This window comes from Macrotis lagotis, chromosome 7 (genome assembly GCF_037893015.1).
Source record: "Macrotis lagotis isolate mMagLag1 chromosome 7, bilby.v1.9.chrom.fasta, whole genome shotgun sequence".
Taxonomy (NCBI): Eukaryota; Metazoa; Chordata; class Mammalia; order Peramelemorphia; family Peramelidae; genus Macrotis; species Macrotis lagotis.
Window position 1 is genome coordinate 189,201,212 of NC_133664.1, and position 23,341 is coordinate 189,224,552.

The 23,341-nt window shown below is 34.6% G+C and overlaps 1 protein-coding gene across 2 annotated transcripts in view; it reads right to left on the bottom strand.

Moving 5' to 3' along the window:
* The window catches only part of ETNK1 (ethanolamine kinase 1), a 62,851-nt gene that overhangs the window by 19,042 nt on the left and 20,468 nt on the right, over positions 1–23,341 (bottom strand). For both annotated transcript variants that reach the window (XM_074194267.1, XM_074194268.1), the window contains exons 3-4: positions 10,113–10,253; positions 8,292–8,434 (exon numbers count right to left, since the gene is read on the bottom strand). In XM_074194267.1, the coding sequence (XP_074050368.1) occupies positions 8,292–8,434; positions 10,113–10,253 (284 nt within the window). The remainder of the gene's footprint in view (positions 1–8,291; positions 8,435–10,112; positions 10,254–23,341) is intronic.

Below are 23,341 nucleotides of genomic sequence, written 5' to 3' on the forward strand. Positions count from 1 at the left end.
TTTTCAAACTGTCACAACCTCAAGTGGAACTCAACTTTAAATTTAATCTTTTACAAAAGATTAAAATTGAAGAGGTCTACTTCCCTTGTTTCATGTGCCAGAAAATCAGAGTACTGTACTGGAAAATGTATTCCCAATAAAAAGTTGTACTAGATTTCTACTTTTTTAAAAAAAATCAACCTTCTTTATATTTTTACATTTTCAATAGAAAACACCTATCCTTTTGGAATTTATAAGTCATTTTGTTAGTGAGCTAAGAATTATTGGTTTATATAAAATGACCAACATTGAGATTTTCCCACACAAATGGTTCTAAACAAAGGACTCCGAATTCTTAAAAGTTATTTCAAATTGTATTTTATATACTTCATGCTTTGAAGAACCTATGAAAAGCTCAGAATAACTTAATTGAACTCATTTGCTCTAGGAATATTACTTTATTTCAAAACACAGAAAAATTTTAAAACCACTAAATTAGAATTTAGTCATTAACTGTATAAATATAGTTCCAGGTTTCCTACCCAAAATAAGAAAAAAAAATAAGCCAGAAGAGGAACAAGTTTAAGTAGGAGGTAATATGAATATTTTAGCAAAGAACTGAAAATCAATGAAGTATTAGGATAGATTCAGTGGAACTGTACACTCAAACTTATAAGATAAAACTTAATGGAGGAGTGATGTGAAAATAGAATTTCTAACTTGAAAGACCTCCAGTGGTCACACAGTCCAGCTCATACTTGAAAAAAGAAGCCTGTATTACATAACTGCAAAGTTGATTACTCAATTTTTGGAGAAGTCCAAAATTTAGGTTCAAAAATCAAACAGCACAAGTACAGGAAAAGGGGATTTAATTACAAAGCAGTTCATGCTAAAAGTAAGAATTCTACTGAAATTATAAGGGCAATGAGCCACAAAAATAACTTAATATGAACTTAGGCTGAGTGTTCCATAAGAGAAATAATGGTTTCACTACCTGACCACAAGACATATCAGGTATTATATTTACAGGCAAAACATTTTAAGGATGACTCAGAAGCATTTACAGACACGAGAAAGTGTCTGTAAAGAAAGAAAACTGAGGGTTTATCTAGGAAGAAGAAAACTTGACAATCTGGAAGGACATATAAAAGCATTATTCAAATATGCAAATAAATTATCAAGAGAAGGCATCAGATTATGGGGAAGAACTAAATGGCAAATTTTAGCTTAACCTAAATAAAAACTTGCAAATAGCTAAAATGCAAAAATGAAATGGGTTGTTAAGAAATGTTAATTTTTCTACCACTAGAGGTCATCTTCAAGAAAAGACTAGAAGAGAACTTGTAGGGAACATTGTAGACATGATTCAAGATATATGAGGTTGGATTAGCTACCTCCTGAGCTTTCTCCCAATTTTAAAAATTCTTTAACTCACTGCACATCAGTTTTAAAAAGGTGTTAAGCTTCTTAGAGAAGTACAGAATAGAACTGAGGAATGATATAAAGAGACTGAGGAATGATATAAAGAGACTAGTGAACACAGAAATCATAGTACCTTGTTAATAAGTAATTACTTCAATTTCCTAAAATATAAAACACATGGAAGTAATATCCTGCAGCATGGAGATTTGGAAACAATCCTGAACAGGAAATATGCAACAGGCATAATTTTCCTGGCTACTGATTCATCAACTAAAAACAAAAGGATACTTTTAAAATTGCTAATTATATATTTCAAACTACAGAGTATAATAATTTAGAAATGATTGCTCAATTATAATGATTCTAATTTATTAGTTAAGTAGAAACAAATAGAAACACTAGAACTCATTTCATTAAGTACAAGAATGATAGTATCTGTTTTCTCATTTCTAAAGTCTATACACCACTTATACTGTATCTTTCTCTGTTTTATGATGATGAATAGCTATTCTAGAATCTTATTGGGATTCTGAACAATTGTGAGATATGGGTTGCCATTGTTTTTACAAAGGATGGTTCTTTTCATCGAGATGGCATTTAAAAATAATTTAAGGTAAAATTAATTAACCAATTAATTGTTAACCAGAAAAATGTAATAATTCAAGTCTCATCTCCATTTTCTATATACACTGTTGGAACCTAGAAATGTGATTATCTTTTCCTGGCAATTTTTTTTATTTTATTTCACATATATTTTCCTAATACAAATGTCTGGTGCAAATTAAGTGCTTCGTGATGTTTTCTGGTTTGAATTGGAATTAAAGATACTTGCTCTGGACATGGTATTGTCAAGAAAAAAATTGAGGTAAAATTTTCCAAAAATTTAAGTTTCTGGATCTTCTAACAGTATCAGAACCCATCTCTTCATTCTGACAATATAGTTCAGAATAACTGCAACAACAATCAGTAATTTATGACTTGTCCAGAAAGGAAATGTTTTTAATGGGAAAAAAATTTGAATTGGGAGGCAGACAATAATCTTCATTTGTTAGCTATACAAGCCTGAGAAAGTCACAAAAGTATAGATTCAGAGTCAAAGGGAACCTTAGAATCATCTTATTTTACAGATGAGAAAACTGAGGCTCCCAAAATATTTAAATATTTTAAATATTTAAATGACTTAAACATAGAAGCACCAGTAAGAACAGGCTCTTTTTAACTTTAATCTTCAGTTACCTCACCTATAAAATAAAGAGGATGCTCTTATACTATCATCTCAGAGATGTTGCTAGCTAGTAAACAATGTAAATTCAAGTTAGTATTACTGTTAGCAGTTAGGCTGAGCATTAAGGATATTACTAGAGTGGCACAGTATGTCTGTCAAAAAAAACCTCAAAACTAGGAAAAATAGGCCCTAAGTAAATCAGGAATACAATAAACAAAATGATTATAGCATGTCTAAATGCCACTTTCAAATGTGATCTAAACAACTAAATTAATTTACTTCTTCAAAAAGGAAAAATAAGATCAGTACACAACTAACAAGGTATTGATTAAAATGGTCTGGTATTTATATAGAACTTTGTCTGCAAAAGTTCTCATATGCGTGCACATAAAAATGTATAATTTAATATAATATAATGTAATGTAATGTAATGTAATGTAATATAATATAATATAATACAATACAATACAATATAAATCTCATTTATGTTTTGAAGGGGTTGGTAGGGTTATCCCCATTTTATAGACTACGAAACTGAGGTTGAGGTGTTAAATACCTTGAACCAGGATCATACAGATGAATGGCCAAGGCAAGGTTTGAATCTATTTGCTATCATTGTATGCTATGTTGATTGTCTCTCAAGTCCTAATCAACTTACTTCCTACTCAAGAAGCTCCAAAATAAAACAAAAACTATTATTTCCTAATGTGGTTCTTTTCTTGTCTGTTCTTTAAGACAAATGTCATAATACTTCCCTATCACAAAATCTGTATTCTGACTAAACTGTCCTTGCTGTTCCCTGCCCATGACATTCTGCAGTCAGCCTCAGTACCTTTGCCTAGCTCATTGTCCTCTCATGAATACAATATTCTCCCTCATTTCTTGGAATCCCTAGATCCATTCAAGGTCGTGAGGCTTTTTCTGATTCCCCTAGTTTTTAGTGATCTTACTTTGTTTTTACATATATTTTCTAATTATTTTTTGTATGCATGCTATATCCCCTCCAAGAATGTCAGGTCCTTGAAGTCAGGAACTATTTCTATTTTTATCTTTGTATTCCCAGTATACATAATGCAATGCCTAGCACATTGCAAGTACTTAATGTTTGTTGAATTAAATTATACGTCATCCTCTGACTTTATACAAAAAAGGTTTGGTAATATATTTAGACCAAAATGGCACTTCTAATTATCACATTAATAAATGAATAAGTTAAGTATGCCTATCTTACCTTTTCAAGGAAGAGAATATCATTTAATAATGACTTGCTAAAGTCTTTGGGGGCAAGGCAACAAATCTTAAATCTCATCATTTTTCAATGCATTTTCCAAGGGGGGGAAGATCTCCCCTTTTATCAAATCCCATAGTCATTTTTCATTACTCATTTTAATCTTTTCTAAAGCACTCAACAGTGTTATCTTTAGCCTCAGTTTTCAATACTCCATACTCTTCAGGTTTTCCTCCTAACTTTCCATCCTGTCTCATACATAGATTCATTATTGATGCACCCTTAAGAGTCTGTCTTTGGTTCTCTTCAGTTGTCCTGATTCATATCTGGCCACTGGACCCAGATGACTCTGGAGGATAAAGTGAGGCTGGTGACTTAGCACAGCACCCCCCTCACTCAAATCCAATTCATATGACCTCCCTGATATCTTCAAGAACAAAGGAAAAATATCAACATCATCAACATCATTACTTTGCTTGAATCCTTCAACTCTGCCTGTTATGCTAGACAAGTCACTTGATCTCTGTGGGGCTTAATTTCCTCATCTATAAAATTAAATATAGGGAATCTGAAGACCTCTAAGATCCACAATTCTACAGTTAAAATCTTAAAATAATTCTACCTCCAAGATCCCCTCCCTAGCTGTGAATGCCTCCCAGGCTCCCAAAACTTCTTTGTCATTATTTTGTACCAACATTTCTATTGGTAGATGTTGTTTCCTCTAACATAATATGAAATAAATTGAGAAAACGAACTACTTCACCTACCAGGCAAGCACATAGATTTAACACCCACAGACTGATTCTCCTTTCCATCATACTATATTAACTCTAATCTAAACTCAATCTTCATTATTATGAGAGTTCATGGCAGCATGATATAATAGAAAGAACACATAAGACTTGGGAGTCTGATGCTTCCCCACAAATAACTGTAGTGTCAAGTCCCCTAGTACTAAGTTTCCCAACTGTAACCTAATTATGTTAATATATGTTCTGTGCTACAGAGTCCACTTTTGAGGAAAGTGTTTCGTAAATCTTTTAAGTTTTATATAACACCGAACTATCATTATATTTACCCTGAGTCAGACCATAAGTCTAAACCAATACTTAAGGGCACAGCCAAGATTATCAGATGGCAATGCCAGACTGTCTTCCCTTCTCAGTCATCATCTCTATTGCTACTACCTTTTCTTATACTAGGAAAATTCAACATGCCATGTTCATATTCTCAAATCTTAGTTCCTCTATCTCACCAATCACTGATGACATTCTCCCCTTCACCTCAGTCACACATCAAGAATAGTCAGTTGTTTGATCTCACCACCACAAGTATTCCATTTCTAAAACCATAAACTCTAATAATCTTAACTTCATTCCATCTCTCTTTCTCTGCCTTGTTACTCCCTTCACGTATTTTTAATCCTCATTGTGATATATATTTCTTCTATTCTTCATGACTCTTTCAAGTCATTATTCTTGCCCTGAATTTTCATTTTCCATTTTCCAATCCTGACCTATAGAGTTCACCAGTTCAAACCAATAACTGCTCTCTATCCTCAAATCCCTTAATCCATCAATCTATACTGTAACTGCTCATACTCTGCAAAATGATCTACATCTGATGCCCCTCCTTCATGCTACTAAATAACTAGAGGAAACCATTCCACCAAGCTGATCAGGTCAGGTCCACTAAATTAATTTATAACTGAATCTCACCTGGGCCTTCACTGTAGCAAAGCCAATACTTTCATTTCTAGTCTTCCTCCAAACTATCTCTTATTTTTTCCATTTTTCCCCTCATGCATTCTTTATCCAGTCATACTAATTTATTGACAATACCTTGTATCCAACATTTCATCTCCTATCTTGGGATGCCTGTGCATAGGACATTCCTCAGATTTAGAATGATTTCCCATTTCATCAAAGTTGAATTCAAGGCTCAAATCAAGATCAATTTCCTAACAAACCTTTTCTGACCTCTTTCTGCTCATTTCACCCCTCACCATTCACCCACTCCCATTACCACTCTTCCCCCCATCTACTCCAAGTAAAATTATTTGGCAATTGTTTTGTATTCATTTATCTGTATGTATTTTCCTCCTTAAAGATCAGAACTACTCTAATCTTTGCCTTTTTAATCCATAGGGTCTTGTATATTACCTGGCACAAAGAACTTACTGCTTGTTGAATTACACTGGTAATGTTAATCTATAAATTTATCACATAGAAGATCATAAATGATCAATAATGTTATAAGGTACTCCATCATTCCTAGTATCTAGAATTCCCAAACCCTGTGACACTTTGTTAAGGACAAAGTAGACATACCTTTAGATGTAACGCATTAAGACATGCAACAAAACAGGAGAGAGAAAGGACAACTTTTGTAGCAGGGAGATGGAAGGGAATTTTAAAATGGTTATATACAGTTCTGTTGCTAGTTTGTACTGTGAAAGTTTTATTGCTATATAAAAGAAGTAAATAAAAATATTAATCTAGAGTCTTTTGCTTGTGAGAGAGGAAAATGGTCTCATACTACTAATCTTGAAATTCATCCTCAAGGCAAAGTTGTAAGTATACCTTCAGAGTGATGCCTAAAGAAAACTTTATTCAAATCTAAGAGTTTTATTATTATCTGGCAAATAAATAGGGACTGGGTGTTTAAAAAAGCAAGGGAAACAATAATTTAGTATATAAGAAAAAGTATTCTGATTTTTAGCTCAGTTATACTTAATTTTTTAAATTTGTTTTGTGGAAAGAATATGCAGCACAAGAAACTTGGAAAATAAAAATACAGAAAGGTTAAAATAAACCTCTATTTAGAAACAAATATTTTTTTTTCAGTTAACTTGTAGTTAAAAATAAAGCTGAGTTTCCACTTCAAATGTTAAGATGAAGTCCCCTTAATGTAAAATCTACTATGTAAAGTATGGGTTAACAGACCTTGCACTAAATTTAAAAAGATAAGACACTTTCATTGCTTTCAATGCATACCAATGTTCTCATTTGCAAACAGCACTGAGATCCGATCATTAGCATAAAGTGTAATATAGGTGTAATATATACGTGGTAAATAGGCAATATAAAATTTTAAAGAACACTGTCAGGTGTGTGTGTGTGTGTGTGTGTGTATATACATACATACATATATATATATATATATATATATGTATGTATGTATGTATATATGTTAGAAACACCCCTCTCCCCCTAGTAAAACTGTAATTTCATTTTCCCATTATAATAGCTACCAGAATATTTTTTAAAGGTAAATATGTACCTCCTCCCTCCTTCAAGGGAAAAACTCCATGTTTAGAAGAAACAAGAGTCAAATATCTACTTTGAAAACTATGTAATAGTATCAACTAACCTTGACAGTGTTCCTTTGATTTCTTTTAAAATTATCTAAACATCTTTAAACTTTGGATTAGTACATTCCCAACTTTAAAATGACAAGAGATGGAAAGAAATATTTTTAAATTGATGACTTTTTTATACATACAGTTAATATCATCTTACCAGGAAGGCTCCCTAGGTTGGCAGTTTCTGACAACTAAAAAGCAAAGTAGCTATCTTCAAAGACATTCTTTTTAATAAAAAAAAATGCAATTAACTGCATCATTACCCAATATAATAAAAATATGATCAGAAAGTTTCTTTTGCCTAAAACATTTTATTTTAAAATACTAATTCCAAACAACATGGTTCAAACTATATGATAAAACTATACTATATCTTGGAAGTTTTGTATTCAAACTTCCATATTAGCTTTTAAAACATAAATATTATAGGAGTTGGTTTTTGTGACAAAAATACAGCAAGAACCAAAACATCCTTCACCTCCAAGAAGTGTAATGTCAACCTCACATATATTCAAAGGGGGCGGGGAACTATCAAATATCTTTAATGAGAATACTTCAGAAGATGGGAATAAAATGTTCCACTGCCAGAAGCATTAGTGAATTATTTCACTTCTGACGACTCTTTTCCTGGCATCAAATTAACTGACAAATCAAAACAAAAACTGATAACAGAAAACCTGAGGAGGCATTTGCTCCTGAGTCAGCTGTCCTTTTCCATTATTGAAAATAAACATCCATGAATTAATACTAGGCAATATTACATTTTCAAAAACCCTCTTTACAATCATAGACACTTCTAAATCATGTATCTAACAAGTTTTACAACTAAATTTACAGTATTAAAGATTTAAGTACCTCTTAAATTTTAAAAATCTGACTAAGATGCAAATTAATTATTAACTCAGTTCAATTCTGATTAAGATATTATATACAAATATAAACAGAAAGATGCTAATCAACTTCTTGTGTTTTATATCCATGCATTTCAATTAAAATCATGTGCACTGGTAAGAAAGTCAAAGAATCAGTCTATAAAATAAGTAATTTTACTTACTGCTAGGTCAGATACCTACCTTGTTTCTCATTGTAGATTATATTCTTACACAACAGGTCATTGTGACAAAGCACAACTGGTGAGCCTAGGTTTGAAAGTATCTCTTTCATCCATGTCATCTCCTCCTGAAGAACATGAGGACTTGGCACATCCTTTAGGAACCTTTCATATTTAAAAGACATTTATAAATTATATCTATTTTATCCTTTTATTTTCAAAATTTAAATTTAATAATCATTAAATATATTATTAAATTTTTTTCTGAGCACACATGAAAATCTATTGGATAGCAGTTTAGCAACTCCTAAAATATGTACAAAGGACAAGAAAAAAGTAGACTTCAGTATGAAATACAGCACTATTATAAAATTATACAAAATGGGAAGGAGTGTTTAGATTATCTAGAAAACAAAAATGTTTTTAATCCTATGACATGCTATATTTTGTTAGCTATAACACAAAGTCAATGATGGACAAAGATTATATTTATACAGTGATTTGAGGGTTGCAATGTGTTATATATAATATTGTATTTAAGTCAATTAACAACCCAGTAAATAAAATCCTGAAATTAGATAGCATTATTCCCATTTTATAGCTTGCCTCTGAAGTTATTGACTTTAAGAGATGATGAAACTTTCACTCAAGTAGGTTATGTAGCTAACCATGAACAGAAAGTTCTGGGAAGAGGAATTAAAGCCAGATCTCTCCCCTACCATGTTACAGTTGTCTCTGTAAGATATGCTGTTAATAAACACACACACACACACACACACACACCCCACAAGGTTTTTCTGAAGATGTGAAAAATAAAATAAAGGTTTCATTAAAGTGATTACAAAATAAAAATATACCAAGTAAAAGAGAAAAGATGTTTTATTATTATATTTCATTTTAAAGAATCAATTTCATATCTGAATTTTAAAACTCCAGCCTTATATCTTATTCAGATTGTATTTTGTATGAACAGTATGCATCTATTCAATTTTAATACTTTTGAAAGAGAAAAATATATTTCTTGCTATTAACCATAAGGTTTATTACTCTGAAATATGGAAACATAAGTCAAAATAGTAGATATAAATTTATATTTAAATTCAATGCAAAATTTTCTGAATTATTAATATTACTCAGAATGTCATTAAAATATTTGTATTGTCTTCTATATTCTTTTTTTTTTTTAGGTTTTTGCAAGGCAATCGGGGTCAAGTGGCTTGCCCAAGGCCAGATAGCTAGATAATTATTAAGTGTCTGAGGCCAGATTTGAACTCAGGTACTCCTGACTCCAGGGCCGGTGCTCTATCCACTGCACCATCTAGCCACCCCTTATCTTCTATATTCTTGATAAAAATAAAAATATATAGAAAAAGTGGTTTTGAGAAGAATATTTTAATTCTAAAAAAAATAATACAACCAACTGAAAATTAAGGAAACACTTCTGTATCACAGTGATTGGGTACAGTGTCTCAGAGTAATTAAATCATTATGGAAAACTCTCTATTCCTAAATATCTTTTATCATAAAATATTGTATTTTGCTTATAATTATACACACATACACACACACACACGTATATGTAGTATATGTAATATATATATATGGTCATGTCACTTTTTCTTCCAAATATATTTCAGTATTTCTATATTAAATCATTGCACCTAAGTCAAAACAAAGAGAATGCAGAACATCTAATTAGGAATTACCATTAATCTTTCTTAAAAGCAAAAGATTTCCTCTGTGGGACACATAATATTTACTTTTGAAAAATTTGTCTACTACAGGGAAGCCAGCACAAAAATCAAAGAATAATTACCAAAATTTTAAGGACACCACTTTTTACCTTTGATTAATATCTTCATCAGCAAATTCTGTGGGAATAAGAGAAAAATATTTCCCCATCTTTAGCCATAGATTAGATTTGGGGATCCAGCCATTGTGTGCATGTATAGCATGAATTTTAGCGAGGTGACGAGCAATTAACCTGTTTAAAAATAAAAAAAAATTTACACATAAGTATACAAAAGCTTAATAGAGGATTTGTTTTTAGACCATTCTCACTGTCTTTCTGCTTTTTCAATATGACTATTAAATATTTACATATATACCTACAAATTCTATGGGCTAAAATGTTATAGATTATGGTAAATAAGTGACATATCTCATCACAAGTAACTGACTTCACAAGACAAAAAGTTTGGGCTGGTGAAGAAATGGATCTTTTTAATTGTCCAGATCTTAGGCAGATGCTGTGAAAGAAGTAGTGGAAAAGAACACTAGAATCAAAGTTTGAGTTTCTGCCATTAACTTGCTAAATATTTTTAAGGAGTATATGGAATGTTCAGGGAGGGCTAGCACCTCTGGTCTGAGAGCTTGTTAAATCCTTTTCGAGGATGCTTAATCACGTCTCATCCGTGGCCTCCGGAAACTAACGTTAAAGTGCAGAGACGATGCTAACCCTGGTTGAAGGTAACTAACAGGCCTCAAAACCTGTCAGTGAATTAGAGGGATAGTCTACCTCAAGCATATGAAGACTTCCCTAGTAGAATGGGTGGATGAGAACAATTTGTTCCAATAGCCATGTAGGAGAATGAAGTAGGTGTCATTTGGTCAGAAAGGGGCAGAGCCAAGATAGAGGCATGAAGGCAGGAATTCCCCAAAACTTGTCCCCCTAAAAACTCCAAAAGTCAAAATTTAGAGGGGCAGAACCCACAGAAAGATCAAGTAATACAATTTTCCAGTGCAAAACAACTTAGAAGATTTGCAGGAAAGGTCTGTTTCATAGGGACCAGAGCCCTGGCCCTTAGAGTAACCCTGTGATGGGAATCTATGGAGCCTCTCAGCACTTCCAGAGCACAGCCAACAGAAGGTAAGGGGGTGAGGAGAGACTGCAGAGGTCTCTCTGCTACACCTGGGGTAGGACTCTGCCATTTGCCCACACTCAGGTCCAGTTTAAAAGTCTGGGCCCCCATACTACCATAGCCAAGCAGGACCTCTCCTCACAGCTCCAAGGCAGAGGGGAGGGCCTATGGTCATCCATATACCTGAGCACAGGCAAGAGAACACGTCAGAGCCTCCCATAAGACCTTGGAGGAATTAAGGTACCTGTGGGGCATCACAAAACCCCTAAATGAGGGTTTGGAAATGAGGAAATGAGCAAACAACATAAAAAGAAGAATCTAACCATAAAAAATTACTTTGGTCCCATGGAGGATCAAAATACACATTCAGAAGATGACAAAGTTGAAGCTTCTGAATAAGGCCTCCAAGAAAAATAGGAAATGGGTACAGGTTATGCATGAGCTCAGAAAAGACTTTGAAAAAGATGTAAGGGAAGTAAAGGAAAAACAGAAGAGAAATGAGAGAGATGCAGGAAAAACATGAAAATCAAGTCAGCAGCTTGGTGAAAGGAATACAAAAAAAAAAAAAAAATACTGAAGAAAATAATATGTTAAAAACCAGTTAAGGCCAAATGGAAAAAGCAACCCAAAAAAGCAAATGAAAAAGAATGCCTTAAAAAGCAGAATTGGCCAGTTGGAAAAGAAGATTAAAAAAGTTTTCTGAAGAAAATAACTCCTTCAAATGAAGAATGGAGCTAAAGGAGGTTGAAGACTTTGCAAGAAATCAAGAAACATTGAAAAAAACCAAAGGAATGAAAAATTAGAAGAAAATGTGAAATATCTCATTGGAAAAACAACTGACCTAGAAAACAGATCCATGAGAGAGAATTTAAAAATTATTGGGCTACCTGAAAGTCATGACTAGGAAAAGAGCCCAGGTTTCATTTTTCAAAAAGTAATGCAGCAAGATTGCCCTGAGATCCTAAAAGCAGAGGGTAAAATAGAAGTTGAGGAAATCTACCTATCACCTCCTGAAAGAGAATCCAAAAGAAAGACTCCCAGGAATATTATAACCAAATTCTAAAACTCCCAAGTCAAAAAATACCACAAGTAGCCAGAAACAAACAATTCAACTACTGTGGCTCTATAGGCAGGATCAGACAGGATCTGGCAGCACTCATAATAAGGGTTTGTAGGGTTTGGAATATGGTATCCCAGAAGGCAAAAGATTTTGGTTTACAATCACAAATCAACTACCCAGCAAAACTGAACGTTCTCCTCAGGGGAAAAGATGGACTTTCAATGAAAAAGGGGACTTTCAAACTTTCCTGTTGAAACAACCAGAGCTGACAGAAAGTGTGATCTCCAAATACAGGACTCAGGTGAACCGCAGAGGGGGTGGATAAGAAGGACGAACTATGAGAAACTTAATGATACTGAACTGTGTACATTTCTGCATGGGAAGAAGATACTGATAACTCATGAAACTTCTCATTTATAAGAGCTGTTAGAAGGAGCATATATATAAGGTACAGGAAGGAATTGAATATAAAATATAGTATAAAGATAGAGTCAATAGATAATAAATGATAAATAAAGGAAAGCACTGGGAGGAAGGGAAAGAAGAGGTAGAATGGGCTATAAGAGAGCCAAGAAAAAGCTTTCATAATGGAGTGAAGGGGGGGCAAGGCAAGGAAGAATGAGTGAGCCTTCACTCTCATTAGATTTGACTCAAGTGAAGAAATAATACACACACTTTAAATAGAGTATAGAAATCTATTTTACCCTAGGAAAAAAAAGAGAGGAAACGGGATGGAATAAAGGGCACAGGGGAGAGGAGGGAGGGATAGGTCAAAGAAGAAAGGGAAGATCGTGGATAAACATACTTCTGCGCAGGGACAGGGTGAAAGGGTGAATAGAGAGTGGAGAGGAATAGAATGGAGGCAAATAGTAATAGCAACTGTGGGAAAAGATACTGAAGCAACTCATCCCAGAGATAAAGCCTTTGGAATCTGAAGTACAATAATACAATAGAAGACTGAAGTACACTTTTTTTCTCTCTCACTTCATTTCTCTTGAGATTTCTCTATCTTTTTTGGGGGGGGAAGGGAGGTTTATGTTTACTTTCACAATAAGACTACTGTAATGATATAAAATAAATAAACCATAAAAAAAGAGAAAAAAAGTTTGGTTAGACATAGAAGATGCTGAAGTCATCCACTGCACCCTGGGCCACCCCTAGTCACCTTGATTTTTGTCTTGTGATGAGATGACTTGAGATAACTCTGGAAGCAGAGGCTTAAGACTTTTGTGTGACTCTGCCTTACTTAAGTTAATACATTCCTTGTGTGAGTTCTCTTTAAAAATGAACCATATAATATATAACAATATAATCTTATGAAATTAGGCATAGGCCTTAGCCTATCTCAAAGATCCTAGGGTTATAATGTACCTTTCAGATGATTCTCAAAGGTACAATTTAAAATTAAAAAGACATTCTTAAATTTAGTCAGTGTCTGAGACCAGATTTGAACCCAGGTACTCCTGACTCCAGGGTTGGTGCTTTATCACTGCGCCACCTAGCTGCCCCCATATTCTTTCAAAAATAGCTACTTTAAGTGAATCTTGTATTTTGAACCCACACCAAAAAATGTTCGATTCATAACATTATACATTGCCACAAACTACAGAAGGACCAAACACAAACTAGTAATGAGAAAAACTATCATCTCATCCTGTATGTGATCAATGTAGGCAAACACATGATCATGAACATTTATTGCAAAGTATGAAAAACTAGAGAAGAGTCCCCAAACTGAGTCAACATTAACCTTGATATTTATCAATGTTTACATAAAAAAAACATGATTCAGGATTAAGAAATGAATAAGGCAAAAAAAAAGTTACTGAGAAATATCACTCCTGTTTATTATATTTACTTTTTTCAATTTGAGAGCTGGTAAGTACTGGATGTGGCAAGTACCTAATTTCATAAAAAAAAATAGCTTAAAGAGAATAGTTAGACCTTTATGTACAAAAATATTTATAAGAGCCATTTTTATGGTGACAAAGAATTGGAAACCTAGGGGATGATCATCAATTGGGAAATGGCCTATGATAGTGTTGGTGTAGAATTGTGCTAAAAGAACTGATAAAGTGAGGAGGAGGTTTCAGAAAAACATGACAAGAACTATATGAACTGATGCATAGTGAAGTGTTAAGAACTGGGAAATCATTGTACCCAGTAATGGCAATGCTGGAATAATTGTGGAACAAGATAGTTCCAAAGAACCCATGATGAAAAAATGCTGTCCACCCCCAGAAAGAGAATTGATCAGCTCTGAGTACAAAGTGAAGCATAATTTTCTCACTTTTTAGAAATATGGATAATAGGGAATTTTTTTTGTATTATTCGTAAGTATAATTGATATGATACTGCTTTGCTTTCTCACTGAGTGTGGAAGGGATTTGGAACTCAAAAATGTTTAAAATGTCTAAAAAAATAAAAAATTTAAAATAGGGAGAAATATAAAGTCATCTTCACTAACTTCAAAAAACAAAGGTAAAAACCAAATTAGAATCATTTTGAGACTAAGAAAAAAATTCAGATACTACTGTTTATTCTTAATTGCTACTTGTCAAAAAAAAAAAGAAATAATACATTCTTCCAAAGCCCTAATTCATGAGCCTTTACTAATTTCTAACTTGTAATAACTTGGATAGAGCTAAGCTTAAGTATATATTTTCATGACATATGAAAAAGGAATGTGTCAGGAAGCTAAATGACAAGACTGCAAGGATGTTTAGCTACACAAAAGAACAAAACTGCTTCTCCTCCTCCCCTTGCTCCACAGCTCTTCATTAAGTAAATACAGCAAGATGTTGCAAAGTACATGTAGAAATATATATAAAAAAATGAACGAATGAATGTTTGAATAGGCATTTACCATGAGTTAATAATGCACTAAGTATAAATGGAAGACTACCTGTTCTAAAGGAATGCATTCTAATTGGAGAATGCAACACACATAGGAGAGTTAAACTACAGAGAAGTAAAAAACCTAAGATATCCTGAACAACAGTTTATTATTAGACTGAGGGCTGTGTGAAAAATGGCAGTGAATTCCTATTCCTCAAAAAAGCTTTAGTGAAGAGCTAAGCCAAATCAGACTTGCTTATCTAAAACAGCTGTTGGGGGGGGGGGGTAGAATCACAGTTCCAACTCATTCAACATTTATCTAGAAAATTTCAGAACTCAAAAAGAGAAAATATTTACCTCATGAAGAAGGTAAGAACACCAAATCTTATTTACGTTAAACTACCATGCAAAATATTTAATATGAAGAAATTAATGGTCTATTTAAGCAACTACCTACCCTATTATCTAGATCATTTCCATAAATAGAACACAAAAAGATTATACATATAAAGTCATAAATCTCTATTTCACATAACTGCTTTAAGACCCACAATTTATTTTTAAAACCATAAAACCTTTTGAATTTTCTTCAGGTCTCTAGGCACATAAAGTTATTTGTTTTTCTGGGTTTGTTTTTGCATAACTCTTACTACCTTGTTCTCAAATCCTTAACCCCATCCTCTAATTAAAAAGAGAGAGAGAGAGAGAGAGAGAGAGAGAGAGAGAGAGAGAGAGAGAGAGAGAGAGAGAGAAAACCCCTTATCCTTCCTTCTAAGGAAGAGTTAAGTATAGTCAAGCAAAATGAATCCATGTGGTGACCATGTCCAAAATATATATCTCTTTATGCACCTTGAGTCCATCACCTTCCAAGGAAGAAATTTGTTTCGTCACAAATCTTCTGGAGATATGGCTGGTCTTTCAAAATAGTTTTTACATACAATATTATATAAAATACACTCTCAATTCTTTCTGCTTATTTTACTTTGCATCAGTTCAAGATTCTCTACTTGATTTGTGAGTATCAGAACCCAGGTTATTTCTCTATCTTCCAGGAAGTAACAGCCATATTTTTTTTTATTATGTGCAACTGAAAGCCTAAAATCTCTCATGACTACAAATACAATTTTTAAAAAAGTAAACAGCAAACCTAAACTTTTGGAACATATTAGACAAGTAAACTTTACTCAACTAACAGTCCATCATACTTGAAATAATTTATTTTTTTATGATCCTTTTAAGATCCTGGGAAACAGTTCCATATTGCTTTCTAGAAAAGTTGAATCAATTCATAGTTCCACCATTAGTGAATAAATGTGTCTCTACCATGACCTTCCATAACATGTCTTTTTTCCTGTTGATCATCTTTGTCAATTTGTTGATACTACCAATATCCTTATCAATTTCATTCCAAAAATGTTGAGAGAGTGAAATAATATAGTGAAACGATTATCTTCCTAGTTCTGGACAATATTATGCCCACTTTAATGTAGTCTAGGATCAAACTAGTCTTTTCTGGCATCCATATGATATTCTTTACTTTTATGGCACTATAAATCATTGAAGATATAAAGCCATGCTTCCTTCTCATCTCTTATTTATGTGGTTCATTTCTTTTTCAAACTAAACTAACTTACATCACTCAAACCACCAAAGAAGTATTTTATACAGCTAGATGGTGCAGTGTCCTAGAGTCAGGAGGACCCGAGTTCAAATTCAGGCTCACATACTTAATGATTACCTAGCTGTGTAAGCTTGGGCAAGTCACCTAACCCCATTGCCTTATTAAAAAAAATTTTTTTTGATGGTTTTTCAATACCTGATCCTAAGTTGTACAACCAAAGTAGTAATCATTAAAAAGATTTGGTCTTGATTAAAAATAGAAGTCAAGCAACAGAAGAGATCAGGCTAAGGAGTCACACTATTTGACAAAAACTGCTAATGAAACCAGACAATAATCTGATAAAAAAAAAGATTTAAACTATCATCTCATTCCATTTACCAATATAAGCACCAAACGAAAACAGGACTGACATAAAAGGTTATACCATAAATAAAATTATTAAAAACAATTTTCAAATCTATGTAACGGGGAAGAATTCATGGCCAACAAGGAAAAGGATCATAAAAGATAAATTTCAATTACACAATTTAAACTATTTTTTGCACAAACAAATCCAATGCAATTAAGATAAATAGAAAAACTGGGAAAAAATCTTAATAGTAAATTTCTCTAATAAAGATCTCATTTCCAAGATATTTGAATTAACTCAAATTTATAATGTGATTCCCCAATTGATAAATGATCAAAAAAATATGAAACAAGTAGTTCTCAAGGGAAAAAAATTCAAGCTAGTCAAAATATATGAACGAAAAAAGTTCCAAATTATTAATAATTAGAGAAGTGTAAATTAAAACAACTCTGAGATTGTACTTCAAACTTAACAGATTGGCAAAGGTGATCAACAGGAAAAAAAACATGTTGGAGGGTCATGCATGGTGAAGAAGCATATTTATTCACTATTGGTAGAACTATTAATTGATCCAACTTTTCTAGAAAACAATTTGGAACTATTTCCCAGGCCATACACTTTTGATCCAGGGATCAGTGTGGGAATACTGGGCTTATTTCTCAAAGAGATCTAAGAAAGGAAAAGTCTTATGTACAAAAAATTTTGAGATAGCTCTTTTTGTGGAGATAACAAAGTGCAAATTAAGGGGGTGGCCATCAATAGGAAACAGCTATATAAAGCATGAGTAGCATGCAATATTTTCATGCACTAAGAAATGATGAGAGGTTTTTCCAGAGAAATCTCTTAGATTTGCATGAACTGAAACAGAGTTAAGAGTAGAAGATGGAGAAAAAAACTATTACAACATTATAAAAATTAAATTATAAAAAGACTCAAGGAATTCTGATAACACAATAATAAACCAAAATTCCAAAGGATACACAATAAATAATACTAACCACCACATGGCTATGCAATGAGGTGATGGATAAAAATGCAAAAGAAGACATACTTTTAGACATGGCCAATACAGAAATTTGTTTGGCTGGACTATGTATATTGTTTTCAAGATTGTTTCTTTATCCCCATTCCACTCACCAATCCCAGTTGTTCTGTGGGAGAGAAAAACTAAATATCTGAACATTAAAAAAAAAAAAATTAGAACATAAGAAATTCGAAAGATCACAGAGACAAAATGATAGGATAAGGTCAGAATATCTTGGTTCTGCTTCAGCGATTAAAGCAAACTACAATCTGCAGCCACAATTGAGATTAGTGATTTGTATGGGGGAAACTTCCAATAACTCATCTTGTAATATTTGAAGACAACCGTTTTTTTGAGTTGGCAAAGGTAATCAACAGGATTCTTTTACAGTACCAATTTAATAATTTTTGAATGTCTATTAGTCAAGCATTGTGTGAGATGTTTCAGATACATAAGAAAAAATCTCAACTGGGTGCTTTGCCACTTGAAAGGAGCCTAATGGCATTCAAAACCTCTTCTTCAGTTGGAACTTCAACTAGGTACTGATTGACTTCAACTTGAGGTAAATGGTCAATCGCTTCTGCATTGATTGATGAAGGTCTGTTAACAACACTATGGAAGTGTTCAGCTCGTCTCTCTAGGATCACGTCCCAATGTGGATCCATCAGCACTGAGTAGTTGAAATGCACCATATGTCTTTGGCCCAATAAATAGCCTTCAGGGCATCATAAAAGCATTTTGGTTTGTTATTGCCTGCATAAAATTGAATTTTCATCTGCCTTCTTACTGAGCCAAGAGTCCTGCATCTAAGCTTAGCTTGGACTTTACTTTTGAGGAAATTAATTGCTGCCTTCTTAGAAATGGATGAAGGATCCTGCTGGTAAATCCTGTGGAGTTCTTGTTTTTCAGTTAGCAACTTCTGTATATCCCCATCATTTTCATTGAACCAGTCTTGGTGTCTGCAATTGTTCTGTCCCAGATGAGCAAATGCAGCAGTGCACACCAGATCTCTGAAAGCTGCCCATTCCTTTTCTGGTCCACTGTTGCCAACTGTGTGTTGGTTCAGTTTTCCCTCCAAAAAAACTGTCCCCATTCAGAGAGACACTCTTAATCTCTTGACATTAATTCTTCTAGTATCCATTTTGCCTTGGGGTAGTTGCTTTGAATGAATGTGAATATTTAGCTTAGAGATAAGTCTGTAATCAGTCCAGCACTCTGCACCACACATCGCCTTTGTCACTCTCACATTCTGTCTCCTCTTTCCTCCACCTCCCTTAATTGCTTTCCAGAGTCTTTTTTGAGCTCATCCATAGCCTGAGCCCATTTTCTATTTCTCTTAGAGGCTCTGGATACAGAAGCTTCGAATTTCTCATCTGAATCTTCCATGGGACCAAAATAATTTTCTATGGTCAAATTCTTTTTCTTTTGTTAGCTTATTTCCTCTGCCTAATTTATGGCACTTCTAAGACTTTGGATGTTTTTTTGGGGGACATCCCACTGGGACCTTTATTTCTCCAAGGTCTTATGCTCTCTTGTCTTTGTTTTGATATATAGATGACCATAAGGTGCTCCCCTGCCCTGGAGCTGTAAGGAGGGTCCCTGCTAGGCTATCTTATAGTATGGAAGCCTAAACTGCAACCTGGATCTGAGTGTGGGCAAACAGCAGACTCCTGCCCCTGGGAGAACAGAGAGATTTCTGCAGTCTAGCCCCAACCCCCTTACCATCTGTGGGCTAAGCTCTGGAGGTGCAGGCTGGTTTCCCCGATTCCTGACGCAAGTTCTCAATGCAGAGCTTTTCTGAGGCTGGTATTCCCGACTTTGTACTCATTCTGGAGCAGCAGAGTTCTCTCACCACCCCCTTCAAACTGTTCCCGGTAATCCCTGGGCTGTGCTGTGCTACAGCTGCAGCTTTTTTCCAACCTCCAGTCCCGGTGAAACACACTTTTCCCATGGAACTTCTAAGTTATCTTGGACTGGGAAGTTGTATCAGTCTTTCTGTGGGTTCTGCCCCTCTAAATTTGGGCTAGAGTCATAATTTGACAGCTTTTGGAATTCTGGGGGAAAAGAGTTTCTGGGGAATCCTGCCTTCATGACACCATCTTGGCTCCACCCCATCGTGGCGTCTTCTTTGAAGAAGTTTTTGACCGTACTATGGGATCCCTGCCTCCTATAGTAATCAGATGATTTTTGAGGGCAAATTTTTTAGCCCCTTCCTCACAACAGGAGGTGAGCAGTATGATCCTTAAAAGGGTTGCTCAGTCACCCAAGGGGCTGCTGAATTTCATGGCTGCTTTCAGTAGGAAAATGACCCTATGACCTAGACCACCTGTATGCAGGGTTGTGATTACAGCTCCCAGTGTATCTGCACCTGCTGCTTAGTCACTTCCATACCCGACAGGACTTTTAGGAATAGTTTAATTCTAAGTGCTCACCCAAAGCACTTGCTTCAGTTGGCTTCATGGAAGTTGGAATGAATTGTTCTCTTCTGCCCATTCCACCAGTGCCCACTCACCAATGAATTTGAGACTCCCTCAGTAACCTTCAACCTGGTTTAGCCTGCCTGCCAAAATGGTTTACTGGGGTGTGGCTGCTGTGCATTGCCACAGCTTCGTGAACCCACAGGTGAGAGCTAGGTGACTCAGGTAGATATCAAAGGCGGAAAGCAGCCCTGAAGAGGGTTGTGTAGCTCTCACACCAAGGTATGAGTCTTCCTCCAACACACCTTACAACCCAGGTTAAGGTAAAGAAAGCAGGAAAAATGCTGTGAGACAGAGGTAACTGATAATGTTAGGCAATTTTGAAAAACTTGGGGAAAGCCTTTATGGTAGGATTTGATTCAACATAATGAACAAACACAACAATTCCAGAGGGCTCATGGTGAAACATGTTTCTCACCTGCCAATAGAAGGTTGATAAACTCAGAATACAAAAAAAGGTCTTTTTTTTGGGGGGGGGGGGCTAAGGATAGGAGAATGGATATGACTAATACAGGACCATGTGTTTTGTTTTCCCCCCTTTTTTCTCAATGGGGAATGGGAGAGTGGAAGACAAAATAATTCAGAGCTGAAAATAAAAAATGCAAATTGAGAATTCTTGGGATATTGAAAAAGAATTAGTAATTGGGATAAAAAGAGAACCAAGGTTAAGAGCAGAACCATATAAACCCAGAGGAGAGGCTATCTGTGAGAAGTGAGAAGTAAACAAAAGACGATGGGATTTGGCAAGTATAACATTGTGGGTAACCCTAGAGAAAAGTTTGAGCCAGAATGTAAGGGTCTGAGATTAGGAAGTGGAATGATTGAGTTTTTTTTTTCCCCTTAATAATTTTGCAGTATGCAAGGCAGGTAGGTGGCACAGTGGATAGAGTACCAATACTAGAGTCAGGAGTACCTGAGTTCAAATCTAGTCTCAGACACTTAAAAATTACTTAGCTGTGTGACCCTGGACAAGTCACTTAACCCCATTGCCTTGCCAAAAGAAAAAAGAATTTTGTAGCAAAAGGGAAAAATATAAAATGATAGCCTTTTTAAAGAATATGATAAAATAAAGGTTTCTCAAGATATAGAGATTGGTTGCAGAGGGAAAGACCACAAGTCCCACTTAAGGCCTATTAGTTCATGGGCCCAATGCAAGGCTAACTGTTAAGGGTCCTCCCTGTGTCTTGAAGTTCTCAAGAATACTCTTCTTATGGCTCAGAAATGCTAGTCAAAGTACTAACTCTCACCCCATTCCTAGTAAAGACATCTATACATACTTGACTCATTGCCGAGTCTTCACATCCCATTTCATAATTTCCTTATGCCCTGGCTTCACTAGAAGTAGGTATTATCAGGGAGATTACACTAGTAAAGGCTGTCCAACTCTACAGGACGCTATGGACCATAACACAACAGACCCTTCTATCCTTGATTATCTCCCCAAGTGTGTACAAAGGCATGCCCACTGCTTTTATGACACTATTCATCTCATCCTTTGCTGTCTACTTCTCCTTGTGCCTTCGAATATTTCCTAACATCAAAGTCTTTTCTAAAATGTCCTGTCTTCTCATTAAATTAAAATATTTAAGCTTCAGTTTCAGTATTTGTCCTTCAAATGAGTAATCTGTATTAATATTAATAAAATACTCTTAGCTACTTGACCAAGTTATGAAACTTTTCTGTGTTTACACATGAACAATATAGTCAGAATGAGTAATAAATTTTAGAAGCTAGGTGACCTAGATAACCTAATTTTTAATATGCTCCTTTAATAGCATTGGGGAACATAAGGCATTGAGCATAAGACATTATCTTCTAGACCAGCAGGAAAATTAGCTGCATATTCACATTAGGACAGAGTTGTACAAGTAGCTTATATCTGGAGCTATCTCATTAGCATCACAAATTTGAACCAAAACTTTTTTCTGTATAATGCTCAACAACTTTGTTTAGCAAACATACAATGCAATGATGTATCTGGGTTTTGATAGCTTGGAGGATACCATCCTCTTCATACAGTCTAGATTCTCCTGTATTTCCTCCAACCTGACAGTCCATATATCTAAAAATAACTGAACTTCAATTGAGGCATTTTAGAAATGAAAAGTTTCATCATTAAACTTGTAGTTCTTAGACTTAGAAATTGCTTTTATTTGCAAAAAGTGCATTAACTTGGGGCGGCTAGGTGGTGCAGTGGATAGAGTACCGGTCCTGGAGTCAGGAGTACTTGAGTTCAAATCCGGCCTCAGACACTTAATAATCACCTAGCTGAGTGGCCTTGGGCAAGCCACTTAACCCCATGGTCTTGCAAAAAACCTTAAAAAAAAGTGCATTAACTTGCATTTGTCCTTAATGAAACTTATCTGCTTAATTCAAATTCCATTAATTCAGAAACCACAAAAAGTAAGGTAGTCTGTTTTACCTCTGCACTATAAAATGATTTCCAAAGGCTTTCAACCTATTTGGAAAAAAAAAAAAACATTTTCCAGAAAATTAGCAGGAACCCATCTTATTGTCAAGGACTCGTTTATTCTTTTTTTTATTTTTAAGGCAATGGGGTTAAGTGACTTACCTAAGGTCACACAGCTAGGTAATTAAGTGTCTCAGGTCGAATTTGAACTCAAATACTCCTGACTCCATGCCCGGTGCTCTATCCACTGTCCTAGCTGTCCCCTGAACTCATTTATTTCATTAAAATAGATACAGCATGACTTGCACAGATTCATAGATAATCAGAAGGGAAGAATAGCTAAGTCCAATCCTTTTATTTTAAAGATGAAAAAGTTGGGACTTAATGCAGTCCAAATTATTTGTCTAAGGTTTAGAACCTAGGTCTCATGGT